The sequence below is a fragment of the Balaenoptera musculus genome, chromosome 6, assembly GCF_009873245.2.
Source record: "Balaenoptera musculus isolate JJ_BM4_2016_0621 chromosome 6, mBalMus1.pri.v3, whole genome shotgun sequence".
Lineage (NCBI taxonomy): Eukaryota > Metazoa > Chordata > Mammalia > Artiodactyla > Balaenopteridae > Balaenoptera > Balaenoptera musculus.
In genome coordinates this window covers 111,403,514-111,418,044 of record NC_045790.1, presented here as the reverse complement: position 1 = coordinate 111,418,044, position 14,531 = coordinate 111,403,514, and the positions used below count along the sequence as shown (strand labels likewise).

General features: G+C 56.7%; 1 protein-coding gene and 2 non-coding genes across 18 annotated transcripts in view; all 3 read right to left on the bottom strand.

Annotated features, from left to right (window-relative positions):
• Positions 1–1,951: 1,951 nt before the first annotated feature.
• Positions 1,952–14,531, bottom strand: part of PRRC2B (proline rich coiled-coil 2B) — an 85,682-nt gene continuing 73,102 nt past the window's right edge. For 6 of the 16 annotated variants that reach the window (XM_036856141.1, XM_036856144.1, XM_036856143.1 and 3 more), the window contains 8 exons: positions 13,798–13,895; positions 12,733–12,860; positions 11,999–12,239; positions 9,042–9,221; positions 8,354–8,445; positions 7,644–7,709; positions 5,733–5,814; positions 1,952–4,489 (listed from right to left, as the gene is read on the bottom strand). In XM_036856141.1, coding sequence (XP_036712036.1) covers positions 4,358–4,489; positions 5,733–5,814; positions 7,644–7,709; positions 8,354–8,445; positions 9,042–9,221; positions 11,999–12,239; positions 12,733–12,860; positions 13,798–13,895 — 1,019 coding nt within the window. In that variant the 3' untranslated portion in view covers positions 1,952–4,357. Of the gene's footprint in view, positions 4,490–5,732; positions 5,815–6,435; positions 7,171–7,643; positions 7,726–8,353; positions 8,446–9,041; positions 9,222–11,998; positions 12,240–12,732; positions 12,861–13,443; positions 13,505–13,797; positions 13,896–14,531 lie in introns of those variants that run through there. The other 10 variants (XM_036856150.1, XM_036856151.1, XM_036856152.1 and 7 more) reach the window with 8 other exon arrangements.
• LOC118897577 lies at positions 9,827–9,912 on the bottom strand. The gene has a single exon (XR_005020471.1). It is a non-coding gene; the product is annotated as a small nucleolar RNA SNORD62 (small nucleolar RNA).
• On the bottom strand, positions 14,099–14,184 carry LOC118897576. The gene has a single exon (XR_005020470.1). It is a non-coding gene; the product is annotated as a small nucleolar RNA SNORD62 (small nucleolar RNA).

Sequence of the window (14,531 nt, the reverse complement as noted above, 5' to 3'; positions counted from 1 at the left end):
TTTCGTATGGAAAGAGCTAGTACAATCACATATTTGAAAGGAGAAACAACAGGTACTGAACCGGAGGGAAGGGTGAAGGGTGAGTGTGCCACCATGGCCTGGTGAATCCACGGTTCCATTTCCCATCCAAGGTAAAAGCTCCCCCAAACAACGTAGAAACAAGCTGCACGTTACACCTTTAGCCATCGTCTGCCCTTTCAAATATCTGGTCTACATGAAAAGACAAAGAGAGGAAAGGCCAAAATAAGAACAAAAGGAAACAAAACACAACCCTCTCAGGAACAACAACAAAAAACCCAAACCCTTTTTACTATGCAAGGCATGAGGTCAAAAGCTTGGGAGTACAGTAACCCCTTTACACAATGGAAGAAAGTCATCCACAGAGAGCCTTAACAGAAAGTTCCACTCCGAGGCTTTGTAGCATGCTGAAGATGGGGCCCCGGGGACACTGTACCATCTTGGAGACCACCTAACTGGGATGGAGAAATGGTGAAGAGCAGGTTGTAATATCACTAGCCAAATATGCGCTGGTGGTCCCGGTGGAGGGCACGGCTGGGGGACAGAGTGTCTGACCCCAACACTGAGCCATTCCTGTCCGGGTGATCTGTTTGTCTTAGGTCCAGTTCACTTTTCAAACAGGAAGAGCCGGCTTTCTGGAAGTCTGCATTTCCCAGTCATCACAGAACAGTACAAAGTACAAACAAGTACCCTAGTGTCCTTGGTTGCCGAAGGCCATTTCCAACAGACCTTCGAACCTAGGCTAGCTCTGCAGGAAGGGAAATGCGACAAATGCAGATTTGAGAGGCAACATGCAGCTACTTGGCGGAGGGGAACCACACAGCAGGGAGGGGGCTTCAGCAGTTGGCCACACACTGCCTCGGCAGGCCAGTTCTGGGCGTGCCCGTGCCCTCGTGTGCACACCCTTGGCCTCCTCGGCCCTTGACCATCAGTCGCCAACCTCATCAACCATCCAGAAGGCAGGTCCAGAAGACAGGAGGGCGAGGGCAGAGCTGGAGAGAACTGATGCCCGTTATTTAACGACAAGATGCCCCAATATCCCCTAGAAGTGGCTGGAATGACCATGGCTTTGGAACTGGACCAACCAGTTCTTCTGAATGTGCAATAGTCGTACTTTAGTTTTCCCCCTGAAGGAACCCAGAGCCAAAAGTGTATGAATTCCAAGTTTGAAAACAATAATAACGTTGATTAAAAAGGGGAAGCAAAGAGAACCAGACCAAATACAGATGCCAAAGAAGTCTTCAGTGGGTGGACAAGGCCACAAGGATACATGAACCCATACTCTCGGATTTTACCCCACTGAGTAATTGATGTTGGACACACTGCAGGGTCACTGGTTGCTGAGCAACGGGCTGCACCATCAATGGGCCAGGGCAAGGCAGCCAGCATGGGAAGGGAGGGTAATTTTAGCAGGCAGAGGCGCAGTGAGAAGACTCTGACACCCCACCCCCACCCCCAGCAGCAGAAAAGGTAAGGGCTAGTCTCCACCTGTTCCCGCCAAAGGCCCAAGGCATCCTGCCGGAGGCCTCTGCGTGGACATGCGCTCTGAGGATGGGGATGTGAAGGCGAAATATGACCCTAAGTCCTATTACCTTGAGCTTGGCTCTAAAACCACATGAAAAGAGGAGAGATATTGCACCTTAAGACAACTCTGCACTAAAAACTGCATTTCATCAGACCAAGGAAGGGACGGGGTGTTGGTTGGGCCCAAGGCCTGCCCTCTGCCTCCAGAGTTCAATTTAAAATCTGTATCTCAGCGGGGAAGAGACTGCAGCTTGGGCACACGATGGTGGTAAACGCACTGAACTTCACATGCAATTTCTTGGCCTTTCCTGCACAGAATAATTCAGACATTATATATAAATAGAGCAGTGAAACATTTACTTCTTTTTTCACCTAGACCTACAACATCAATACATATAAATAAATTCTAGTGTTTTCTGTTTTTATTGGGGGGTGGGGGTGGGGAAATACAGGGGTAGAGAAAAGGGCTGGAGAACAGGTGACCCTTTCATTTTTATTTTTTCTCCAACAGGAAGTACCGTCACTCTGATGGCAGGTTCACCTGAAGGATACATCTTGAGAGTTTGTAACAGCATCCAGGACTGTCCTGTTCAATTTCAAAATGAGAAAGCCTTTTTTCCTTTTGACAATGTGCACTGGAGTTAGGTGTGAGGGGTCTGGCCATGTTTCTAAGTGTGAGTGTGTGGCCTCTGCAGGGGCGGCCGGAGCGGAGAGGAGCTCGGTCAGGGCGGCTGGGTGCGGGGACGGCAGCTAGGCACTCGCAGGGGAAGTGAGACAAGAGCAGGTGAGCCAGTGGGCAGCCCTTCAAGAAGGGCCTTCCGAGTAAAGATTCAGGGGATGAAGGAGAAAAAAAAAAACAAGCTAGTGAGAAGTAAGGCCTGAGGGTGGAGGCAAGGAGGGGAGTGCTGAACATTATCGATCAAGCAGTGAAGCATCCTTCAAGAAAACTGGCCTCCCCGGATGACACGGGGAGGAGCCCTGCACCCTTTGCCAGGAGGCTGTTGTTCCCCCACTTCCTTAAAGCAGTGAAGAGCAACAAGTGACTTCCGCGGTTCCTAAGGCGCGTCTTTCCCCGTGTTCCACACTGGACAGAGTTTAGAACCACTGCCCGAGTGACTGTCACACACCTGTGGCAACGCTGCGGGTGGACTCTGTGGGGCACGCCCCCGATCGCCTACTGCCCATTCTCCGAGCCAGGTCTTCCCTGGACCCGCCAGCAACGGCAGGTAGATGGCGGGTTAGTTACTCCCGAGAGCGTGAGCAAAACTTCAAATTTCCCCTCGCCTTTCCTTGGAATGACAGAATTTGGGATGATTTCCTTCTAATTCTTACCTTAAAAACAAACAAAAGCCTAGCATAAAACGCCTCACACAAAGACTTTGATAACGGCAGCTCTGCAGACTTACGAGGCTACCCAGGTTGTTCTGGGAATCACCATCAGCCCTGCAACCCACCCTCCCCTTGGACACTGCTCTGTCCTTGAAGAGACCCACTGCCCAGCTCAGGCCTCTCTGTCCCCACAGCCTGGGTCTGCTGCTGGGAGCGGAGAAAAGGAAGCCCTCCCAGAGCTCACGCCTCTGTCACAGACCCAACCAAACCCCCGTCCACGCGCTCACTGCCACGCGGATGAACTGCACGGTCTCTAGTGACAACCGTCCACGCGTCCGTCACCACAGAGGAAGTGCGTGGCTTCCAGTGACGAGCTGTGGGATAGGTGGAGGGACAGGAGGACCCAGAGAGACAGAGGCAGCTCAGGAAGGACGAGGGAAGCTCGGAGGAAAGGGAGCGTGTGGGAAAACATCAGGCCCCGCGGGTGCTGGAACCCCAGAAGCAGACACTGACGGGGGCTCATGCTGCCAGTTCGCACCGTCCAGGCCAAACTGGAAAATGCCAGGGCCTTCTAGCTCCATGATTCACCTCAGGTGCCCAGCGGTCAGTGTCCCCACCAGTTTTGAAGAGTTCAAAACAGAAATTCTGTGTAATTCTTATGCTAAAAACGTCGTCAGCTTCACCGGGCTGCCCGTAAGTCCCTGTGGTCATCAGGCCAGGGGCTGGAAGCCGACTGAAACGCCATCCCCCCTCCCGCCCCACCCCCCCACCGCTTCCCAAGCTCAGGAGCGGTGTCTTAAGTCACCACTTCTTTTTGCAAGTAACCTCAAAGGTTAACCAACTGAGAGAGAGAGAGCAGGAGAGAGCACGTTCCCAAGAGTCATCTCTTAAGGTATCGCAGTGATGTATCAAATTAAACAGGAGAGACGTTAAAAGGAAACTACCGAACAGAAGAGGAGTCAGGAGAGGATGGCAAAGAACATACAAAAGTCCAGCTCTACAGACGAAGCTTGTGTTTTTCTTTTCCTTTCTCTTTTGTAAAAACCTTTAGCTGCTTTTTAAAACAAAAAGCCTCAACTAAAACGGCCCTGCTGCCAGACCACCGTGCCCGGGGACGGAAAGCGGGGAGGGAAGGAAGCTCGGTGGAGGGCGCCATGGCTGCCAGGAGCAGGATGAGGAGGGGAGGGCGGGGTTAATCTGCACGGCATGACGGCTCGGTCACTCCACGGTCGTGGCGGAAAGGAGGCGGGAATGGAGTCATTTGCTTTTTCGTTTGTTTCGTATTAAAGCCAAGCAGGTCAATGCCACAGATCCACGGGTGCAAGCTGGTTGGACAACGGAGCTTTCAGGAGTGGAGGAGAGCAGGGAGATCTCGCAGTCCGGGCCAGGTCGGTGGACGGTGGATCCATCTGGGAGGCTCCCCAGCGTCCGGTGGCAGCGAGGTCGAGGGGCGGCAGTCCTTCTGGGCAGGCCAGGCCCAGCATCTTCAGGCCTTGCTCTCCTCCACCTTCACTGCCCGGGGCTTGATCGCTCCAGTTCGCTTCATCTGGGAAGCGGCTGAGGGGGCCTCCTGCAGCTTCACGGCTCCCAGGCTGGGCTTTTCATCCACTCGTTTTGCCTTTGGACAGACGGATGGGGACAAAGAAAGTTACCCTTACGCAGACACACCTGCCAGGATCCGCGGTCCCACCACCCGCTTCCTGCTCCTGAGTCAGAGGAAAGCCACCCTAAGAAGCCCATCCTTCGGTCGAAGGACCAAACTCAGAAGTGACTGTCCTGGGAAGGACGCTGGCATGAGGCTGCTCTGGTCCCTCCCACGGGCGCCGAGTGCAGTGATTTGGAGTGGCGGGAGGACCCCAGGTCCTCCAGGAAGCATTCTGCACTGCCCAGGGGCCTCTGCAGGTGGCACACCCAAGGCCGCTTGGAGGGACCTTTTCACATCAGTGCACCCCACGCCCCTCAGAGCTCCCGACTGTGCTGAGGGGGCGCGGGGCCTCTCGCCCAACTTGGTCTCCCAGACCTTCCACCCTCCCCGACTCCCACGGTGAGGAAACCTTTCCCCAAGCCCCTAGTTCGACCTCCAGAGTCGCGGTCAGGGTCCCGTTACTCTGCAGCTCCGCACAGTGAGGTGTGTCGCAGAGTGAGCAGCCTGCCTTCGGCCCCTCATACAGTGGGGGGAGCTCTGAAGAAAGCTCTAGAAGCTCAGTCCAAGCAACTCAAAGAGCGACCCTCGGGGAACCAAGTTAGGAGACGTGAAATGAACAATCAAGCTTCCACCTCCACCATCCAGGAGTGCTGTCTTACTAACATCCCCCGCCTGACGTGTCTGAGCTCTGGAGCCTGGTCACATTTTAGAGGAGTGAAGAGAATCACGCTGAAGGCAAAGACGCCGAGAGATCCGTCTCATTATAAAACGGGGAAACGTCATTCCGTCTGGATCCCACCCGGCCAAGACGAGGACGAGACACAGCACTTACGAGGCCAGCACGCGCAGGCACACGCGCCAGGCACGCACGCGCACGCACGCACACCCCCGGCCTCTAGAGCTGACCCACGAGCCCCAGTGCCTTCACAGCCCAATGGCTGCGGAGGGAGAGTCCGCCTTCCGGCATCACCTCCTCAGAGGAACCCGCACCCTCCCTTCTCTGCGGACAAGGAAGGACCCAGACGCCCGTCAAGAGGAGAAGTGCCTCCTCCCGGGGGGACTCGGGCTCCCCGGCTCCCACGCCACGCTCTAAGCGCCAGGGCACGTCTCTCTTTCTAAGAGGAGCACGCAAACGGCTGGACAGTCCCTCCTCTTTTGGCACTTGGAGACGGGCCTAAGCGTCCGGGGCTGGAGGGGCTGGAAAGCCATCTTCTACCTGTTGAACGTAGTGTCCCTGCACAGAGCCCATGTTAACTGCTGATCCAGAGGGCTTCCCACTGGGGCTAGCAGAGCTAGGCCTGAAAAAACCAAAGGAGGGGGTGAGAACACACGCGTCACCATGGAAACGGAGTCAAGCCTCCAACAGAGGAAACAGACCCAGACAGCCAGAGCGCAGGGGGCGAGGGTGTCGCCACTGGGCCCTGGCACCTCCAACCCAGCTCATGGGGACACACCTGAGGGGCAGAGGCCAGGTCCCCACCACGGGCAGACACTGACCGGTCAAGACGACGGACGGACACCAACTGTCTCTCAGGTTTGGAGGGTCTAGACCAACATGATGCTCCAGACAAAAGGTCTATTAACCTGACACATGAGGGAATTCCCTGGTGGTCCAGTGGTTACGACTTGGTGCTTTTACTGCCGTGGACCCAGGTTCGATTCCTGGTAGGGGACTAAGATCCCGCAAGCCGTGTGGCACAGCAAAAAAAAAAAAATTAAGAAAGAAACAAAAATGAACTTTAACTCCAACAGGAGTTTAGACTTCAAAAAAAAAGGGAATTCCCTAGCGGTCCAGAGGTTAGGTCTTGGCACTTCCACTGCGGGGGCCTAGGTTCGATCCCTGGTCGGGGAACTAAGATCCTGCAAGCCGCACAGCGCAGCCAAAAAAAAAAAAAACCCAAACAAACAAACAAACAAACCTGATACGTGAGTTATGCTGAGTATCTTTCCAGTCTTCACTTGCGGGGTGGAGGGTAGGGGTGGTAAAGAGAGATACCAAAAGTAACAAAAATGTAGAACATCTTTCTAAATGTGTTCCACTGACCAGACAACTAGCTCCCGGGGATGTTAATCAGGCGCTATGTGGAAAAAAGATTCTGGGGTCAAAAATCGTGAAGTAGTTATGTGTGCAAAGTTCAACAGGACTTTCCCCTGAGGGCCAGGGGGCTGCTCAGGCCCTGTGCTGAGGTGCGCCCCAACTCCCCAGCAAGCCCTCCCTCTTGGGCATGCACGCCCCCCAAGTATCTGACCAGGGAACGCTTTTTTGACAGGGCATGCCTCAGAAGCCCCGTTTCCAGAAAATTTAGGCAACACTGCACTGTAAAAATATACCAATTTTCCCAACCCCACAAAGACACCAACAATACAAAGGCTACTAATTAAGGCTTATATTTTCTAAATATTCTCCAAAGAATAAAGCTGCTGCTGCCATTCCTACAGTGAATGGACACAGGCGACTCTTGTTATGTGAGCGTCCCTTTCTGGATTTGCCTGTGAGGAAGGCTCTGCAGCCAGATGAGGCTAAAACCTGCCTGGGGCAGCAGGGGAACGACAGCCTCTCTTTATGCTTGAAACTTCCTTTTTCCTTCCAAATCACACTCATTGTCTGGTGCTGCTGTCCATGTATATTTTTCTTACAGGTCTGTTATTTTGGCCTATGTGAAAAAAATAGTTGGAAAGCAAAACAAAAGTCAAGTCAAGCCAAGAGAGTGAAAACAAGAACAGGAAAGATAATGACACGGGGGAAAATTCACAAAAAGCCCTCTCTCGGGAAATGCAGCTGGAGCACGGCCTGACGTGACGGACTCGCCCTCAACACTCTGAGCGCGACGGGGCAGGGCGGGCGGCCGTGCGGGCGACCTCGCCCTCAGCCACGCCGGCAGCCTCGCGCAGGGCACTGCGGGGCACGCACACCTGTTTCACTCGTGTGCAGACAGGAGGAATCTCCCACACGTAACAAGAGTCGACTGTGCCAACCCTCGGGCCCAGCGCCGTGTGCTGCCTCCCCAGCCGCACGCTTCTCCGCGGGTGAGAGAGCCATCAGAAGCCGACGCTCCCTGGCTTTCTAACACGCTGAGTCCTGCTGACCCTTGAGCATCACGGGTTTGAACTGCTTGGGTCCACTTACACGTGGATTCTTTTCAGTAAGCACGTACTACACGATCTGCAGTTGGTTGAATCCTCGGATATGGAACTGTGGACACGAAGGGCTAAATGTAAAGTTATACTTGAATTTTCAACTGCATGGAGGGTCAGCGCCCCTAACCCCTGCGTTGTTCAAGGGTCAACTGTAACTCAACATCAGGACTGATACAAAGCCCCCTCTGAATCCAGCCAAGGGACCCGGGACAGTTACTGGAGGCGGAGACAGATCCCGAGAAGGCAAAGAAGGTACAGCTCACGCCCTACGAGCCCAGCAGCAGCAAGCCCTGGTGGGGTCACAAGGCCATTCAAGGGACATGTGGCCCCAGGAAAGGAAACCCCGCCCCCCCCCCCAAGGGTATCTGCCCTCTCTGCCAGTGAATCTTTTTAAAAAAATCTGGTGAGAAAGCTGTTAGTAGCCAGGGTCTGTCCTGACGCTATTACAACATTAGCCTTTCCTTTCCCTGCCTTTCCAGAAAGTTCTCCCATACCAGAACATTTTATGATGATGATTAAAAGCAAAACCACGCCCCAGAGTTCCTGAGTCTCCTGTGTCCCAGCACTGGAACTTCAGGATGACACACAGGCTGACAAAAGGTGACCCAGCCTCAGTGCCCTCGCGCTGCTCTCCCTGGGCCCACGATTCCACAGCGAGGGCTCAGCTGTGAGCATCCGACCCCCAGGGCGTCTCTTTACCTGTAGGTCTGCGGTGATGGCATGGAGCCTCCTGAAGAAACATTCTGTTTACTGTCGGCAAAGTGGAAGCCCTTCATCTCCATCTGAGAAGACTAAAGACACCGGGGAGCGATGGGCTGTCACTGGAGCGCCCTGGGGACAGCTGCCCCCGCCACCAACCACCCTGGGCAGAGCCAGTGGGGGCCACGAGGGCTTCAGGACAGACAGGCATCTCGTCAAGGAGCGTGCACGCCTGGCCTTCCGGTGCAGGCTGGAGGCAGGAACGACCACGTGTGTTTGTTCCCTTTGTGCAGGTGGGAGGGCAGACTGTGCGCCAGCCCTGAGCACTGGCCGCGGTGAACGTGCCCTCTCTGCCCCGGAGGCCACCCTCTGCAGAACCCCGGGAGCTGGCAAGGACTTCGGCCCCCCAGACCTCAGCCGCAGGCACCTTCCTCCCCACTCTGCTCACCCAGGCCTGTTCACGCTGCTAGTGACACGTGACCAGGGCTTCCTGCCACGGGACCGAGAGAACTCGGCAACGAGTGGGCCACCAGTGGTCTGGCGAGGCCCGGAGCCTGCGTCCCAGACCGCCGGCACCCTCCCCCGCGACAGTGGCTCCTGACTGGCCAGAAAGGGTCCCCGAGATGGGAGCCCCACCCCGGGAGCCCCACCCCACCCCAGGGCCACAGCAGGACGGAGTCATCCTCACCTCTCTGCTGGTGTTAAGGACCGAAGGCTGGGACCCGGGTGGGAGCATTCTTCGGGGGGCCCCGACAGAGAGGCTCTGCCCCTGTGGCAGCTGGATGGACTGCGGCAGGAGCAGGGGCTGCTGCCCAGAGCCGTACCGAGGCAGGGGCAGCTGGGAGCCAGGCAGCGGCATCGTCAGCTGCTGGACAACAGGGACAGTCAGGGGAGGAGGCCACAAACCGCCGTTCACACACGCATCCGAGCGCAACCGCGCGCCACACTTCACGTTCTCATTCCAGATCAAAGGAAGCAAGGCCTTCACACAGTAGGACAGATTCTGGATAGAACACAGCAGAGATCACCCTAGACTTCATACTCTCAGTGGTAGGGGGCAAGCCTTAGGTGGTGAGAAAATAACTCGGACGGCTAGAAAATGAGCAGGACAGCTACGGGTGTCAAGTGCGGAAGGCGGGCGGCAAACCCCGTGTGCGTGTTGGGGGGCGGGGGGCGGGGAGAAAGGTCAGGAAGGTCTAGAAGCCTTCCCAGGAAGCAGTGTCCAAGCGAGTCCCAAAAGATGGGAGCTAGACAGGAAGGGTATCCTTGTGCCCCTTTTTGCAGCACAAAAAGGCAAGACTACTTCATGCTCTGCCTCCGAAGGTGACAGAAAACAACTGGGGTCTGGGGTTTAGGGCTCCTGCAGTCTTGGAGCCTTCTGAAGCCTGTTACCCTGAAGTCCAGAGCGAGGTGCGAGAAGGGAAGGAGGTGGGCCAGGAGACCCTCGGGACGGGGCGGGTGAGCCACCTGTGGTCTCTCGGTCACCTTCCTCTTCATCTCCCTGCTAGTGAGTCCACAGTGGAGGATCAGAAGGACCTATTGGAAGTGCATCACTGAGACGTGGGGCAGCCAGACCTCAAGGCCCGGGCCCCTCCTTGCGCACAGCTGGGTGCGGGAAGAAGGTAAGGATGGCACAGCGTTTCTGGAGCGCCGGCTCGGGGTGCGGTGTGTGAGCTGACGTGAGTCTTAAAGAGGCGCCCTGGCTGCTGTGCTGAGAACAAACTGGCAGCCGAGAGCACGAGCTGGGCAGGGGGTGGGTGGAGGGGAAGGGAAAGGGCCAGAGACTCTGAATACTTGTCAAAGGTAGGGCTGACGGGCTGTGACGAATCAGCAGGGGCGCGGGGAAGCAGGGATCCAGGCATGACCCAGGCCGGACATGAGCAGAGATGGCGGGCAGCCCACTGGGTCTGAGTTCAGGTCCAGGAGACAGAAATTCGGGAGAACCGGGAAGCGTTGGATTTGGGTGAGGCTTAGAGCCACAGGTCTAGAAAGAGGCCCGAAGACGGAGCGCAGAAGGCACAGCGACTTACTGCCTGGGGAGGCAAGGGGGAAACAGCAAAGGAGACCGGGAAGAGGCCTCAGGGAGGTGGAAGAAAAACCAGGAGCAGTGTCCTCGGAACCCAGAGAGCGTGAGTCAGGGGAAGGAGTGACCACTGGGTCAAATGCTACTGACGGGTCAGCAGGAGGAGGGTGAAGAACCGTCAGGTTCAGTAACGTGGAATCTACCGGTGTCCCTAAAGAAGCGTTCTGTTTCTTAAAAAACGAGGAGAGACCGGGCTGCCTGGGGATGTGGCGGAAGGGACCCTCACAGCCGGAGGGCAGCACTGCAGCACCTCTACGTGCTGATGGCGGGCAGAGGACGCTAGCTGGGGCAGCTCCCGGGTGGGCGGAGGGGATGGGCTGCCCGCTCTCACCCCAGGGCCCCTCGCAGGCTCAGAGACGTGGCGCTGGGAGGCTTGCAGATGTTCTCTTTTCCTTGTTACAACTCATTTCTTTGGCTACACAGGATGCAAAATCACGGTGGGGGAGAAGGCAATGAGGAGGGTGGGGAGGTGCCCAAACGTTGGCTTTCCAGAGGGCGGCTGTGTTTAACCTGAATCCAGTCTGACGGGGTCGGTTTCCCTCCAGTCTCAGGAAGCTGGGCTGAGGCGGGCCAGGGTTTAACCCAGGTGAGCACAGGGAGGGCGGGGTGGGGCGGAGCTGAGTGCAAATGACAAGGAGCGGGGGACTTCCCTGGCGGTCCAGTGGTTAGGACTCCACGCTTCCACTGCAGGGGGCACGGGTTCAATCCCTGGTTGGGGAACTTAAGATCCTGCGTGCCACGGCGAAGTCAAAAAAACAAAAAAGACAAGGAGGCTGTCTGGGGCTCTGCTGAAGGGGGCGGGGGGCAGGGATGGGGGAGGGAGAATTAAGAGGTGGCTGAAGGTGGGTCACTAGAGGGAGGGAGTGAGAAAAGTCAGAGGTGTTGACCAGGTAGGACCCTTCAGCCCGAGACGACGGGAGAGGTACAGCTACTGGCAGTGACCAGTCCAGACTGGAGGCGAGCAGGCACTGGTGGTGAGGCCGTGGAACTGGGGGCAGAGACCTAGGGGTGAGAGGTCACCTACAGAGACAACAAAACCCCTGAGAACTACAACGGGAGACGTGCTGGAGACTGAGCCACGGGCCAAAGGAGGGGAGTGACCCTCAGAACCGTCTAATGCGCCCACGGGTCGGGGGGAGGAGGATGTGGAACCGGACACGGGTTCAGCAACGTGGCGCTCGCAGCACACAGGGGCCAGTGGAGGCACAGTCTACGGGGGGTGGGGGGGGGGGCGCTCCAAAGCCAGGGTGTGAGGAGCAGGCGGGGAGAGTGGCCTAGAAGCACGAGTGTGCACGCAGAGGAGACACGCAGCCACCCCCAAGGCCACAGCAGGAGGCGGGGAGGCTGCAGGAGAAGCAGCGCCCTCGCTCTCGGGGAAAGCCAGGTCTTGGGACCGTTCACAAGAGGTGGAGGAGCTGGCCCTGGCCTGGCAGCCCAAGGACCAGTGGCAGTGGCTACAAGCACCATGTAAGTCAGTGGGCATCACAAGGCAGGTAAAAGGGGAAACGATCATGAAGAAAAGAGACCTAGTGTTTTGAGGTGGGAGTGAGTGAATTCCTGACCTGTGGGAGCTGGGAGTCCAACATCTGGGAGGCGCCGAGCCCGGCGGCCTGGCCGAGCTGGCCCTCGTAGACCAGGGCTTGGTTTCCACTCATGGGCTGGTAGGGCGAGCCGGACTGGGGCTTCACCATCTCTAAGGGCTGCATGCCTGGGAACGCCGAGTAGGGGGGCTTCAAGGCTGTGCCCCCGGAGAGGATCATGGTGCTGGGCGGTGACAGGCTGGGGTGCATGTACACCTGAGATCTGCAAAAGCCAGACAGACGGTCGGGGCAGGTGCACGACTGCACCAGCTGATCTCACATGTGGGCACGCCTCAGAATCCCCCGAGGGCTCGCTCCAACACAGGCTATCGGCTCACCCCCAGGGATTCTGACTCAGAAGGTCTGGGATGGGCCCTGAGAACTTGCACTTAAACAAGCTCCTAGACGGTGCTGCTGGTCTAGGGACCACGGTTTGAGCGTCACTGGATTAAACAGACAGCACAGGACAGGAGACACTGAAAGAGTGGGCCAGAGGCAGCGAGATGCAGCAAGGAGGGAGAGCAGGCAGGGGGCCGGAGGACACGCAGAGAAAGGACAAGGCCGGGCCACAGCTCTGCCACAGCGCAGCTCACCCTCACACCCGCCCCAGAGCAGGGGAGCGCAGAGCAGCAGCCGGCAAAGGGAAAAGGCCCACAGGCTGGGAAGGCTGAAACCCCTGTTGCGAGCTGCCAGCCCCCCAAGCCCTGGCATCTCACCTGAAGGGCTGTAAGGAGCTGAAGATCTCCTGAGACTGGGAGACGGGGAGCCCGCCCCTCAGTCCGAGCTGGGCTTGAGCTTGCAGAGACGTGTGAAGGGAAATTGGGATCTGCTGGGCGGCGGCAGCCTGCGGACGGGGAGCCAGGCCATCACCGCGCTGCCCTCCGGGCTGACGCTCACCCCCGCCTCCCAGCCCCGCCCGCCCTGCTCCACGGGCAGCCAACACCGCCCACAACGCAAACTCATGTCCTGCCTGTGCTTCCTTCACTCTTGGGAGAAAGCAGAAAACTGGCAGCAATCCCAAGCCAGGGCACATCCCTATACTGGATTCTGTACAGTGGTGGGAACACTAGCTACTACACGTATCAACAGAGGTGGGTTTCAGAAACGCCAACGGTGGATGGAAAATGTGCATGAAGAATAATACGTGCAGTATGATCCAGTTGCACGAGGAGCAAGATCTTGCAAAACCAAACAACATAATACTTAAGAATATGTTATGAACAGAGATCAGGACAGGCCAAGTCCTCCGTCCCCAAAACGGCACTTCATCCTGGTCTGTGCGGGCACACAGGTCGGTGGGGCTGCAGGACGATTAGGAAGGCCCAGCACCAGCTTCAGGAGGAAGACTTCCAAAAAGCATCCCCTCGCGGCACAGAAATTATGCCAATTCTGCATAAAAACAAACACCTGCTCGCTTCTACAACTACCTCTTTCTAACGCATCCATGCCTGGGAGTCTAGGCCTTTCTTCTCTTCATCAGAAGGATACCTGATCACCAAAGAGAATTCCGTTTCAGTGAATTCCCCAGCTAGGGCACAGGAGAGCTTCGAGAAGGGAAAACTAAGCAGGGTCTGGAGCACTCAGCTCCATTCCTCCTCCTTGTCTCTCGTGTACTCATCCGATAAATACTGACTGGCTGCCATACGTGCCAGGTACTGAGCATTAACGTGAGGGGTACAAAAAATGAGACACACCACGAACAAATAATGAAGAAGGTAATTACGCCGTGTGCTGCACCCCTTCCCCCACCCCCGCGGGGCCACCTGGCTCGCCGTCATCACCTGTTGGTAACTCTGCTGCTGAGGTATCGTCTGAGGAACCAGCCGGGGCTGACTTGCAAACACATGGCCATCCAGGTAGAGAGGTGGCAGGTGGTTGCCTGGAAACAGAATCCGAGGGGGAGCAACGGGATCAAGTCTCACTGTTGCAGAAGGTCCTGGGAATCAGTGGGAGGAGGGAGTGTGCACGGCCCAGCGCCCAGGAGGAGGGGCTGGCTGCAGCCTGCCTTCCCCAGCTCACCCATTCACCCGCTGCCCCGCGCATGGGGGCCGCGGGGTTCATTATAAAGGAAGGCTGCCTTGGTCTCTCAGTCACCTTCCTCTTCATCTCCCTGCTATTGAGTCCACAGTGGAGGGTCAGAAGGATCTATTGGAATTACATCACTGAGACTCTGGCAGCCAGACCTCAAAATCCCCACAGGCTCCCTTGGGGCACCAACACAAGTGACGAGGACGGTGACAGGATAAAATTGGGCTCAGCTGATACAAAGCACTTCCCAGACGTGAGCTCGTCTCATTGGCGTGGCGACCCCACCCAGGGCCACCATCACCCTGTGTTATGTCACGGAGGAGGGGGCACAGCTCAGAGAGCTTCTCATGCGACACGGTCTGACCCAAAGCCAAGTCTCTGATCAGTCCCCTCTCCAGGAGGCGGAAGAGCCTCACCAAAGTCGCACGGTCCTGCTTCCCAGCCTAGGAAACAAGTGACCTGAGCACGTGGGAAGCTACGACCCCCA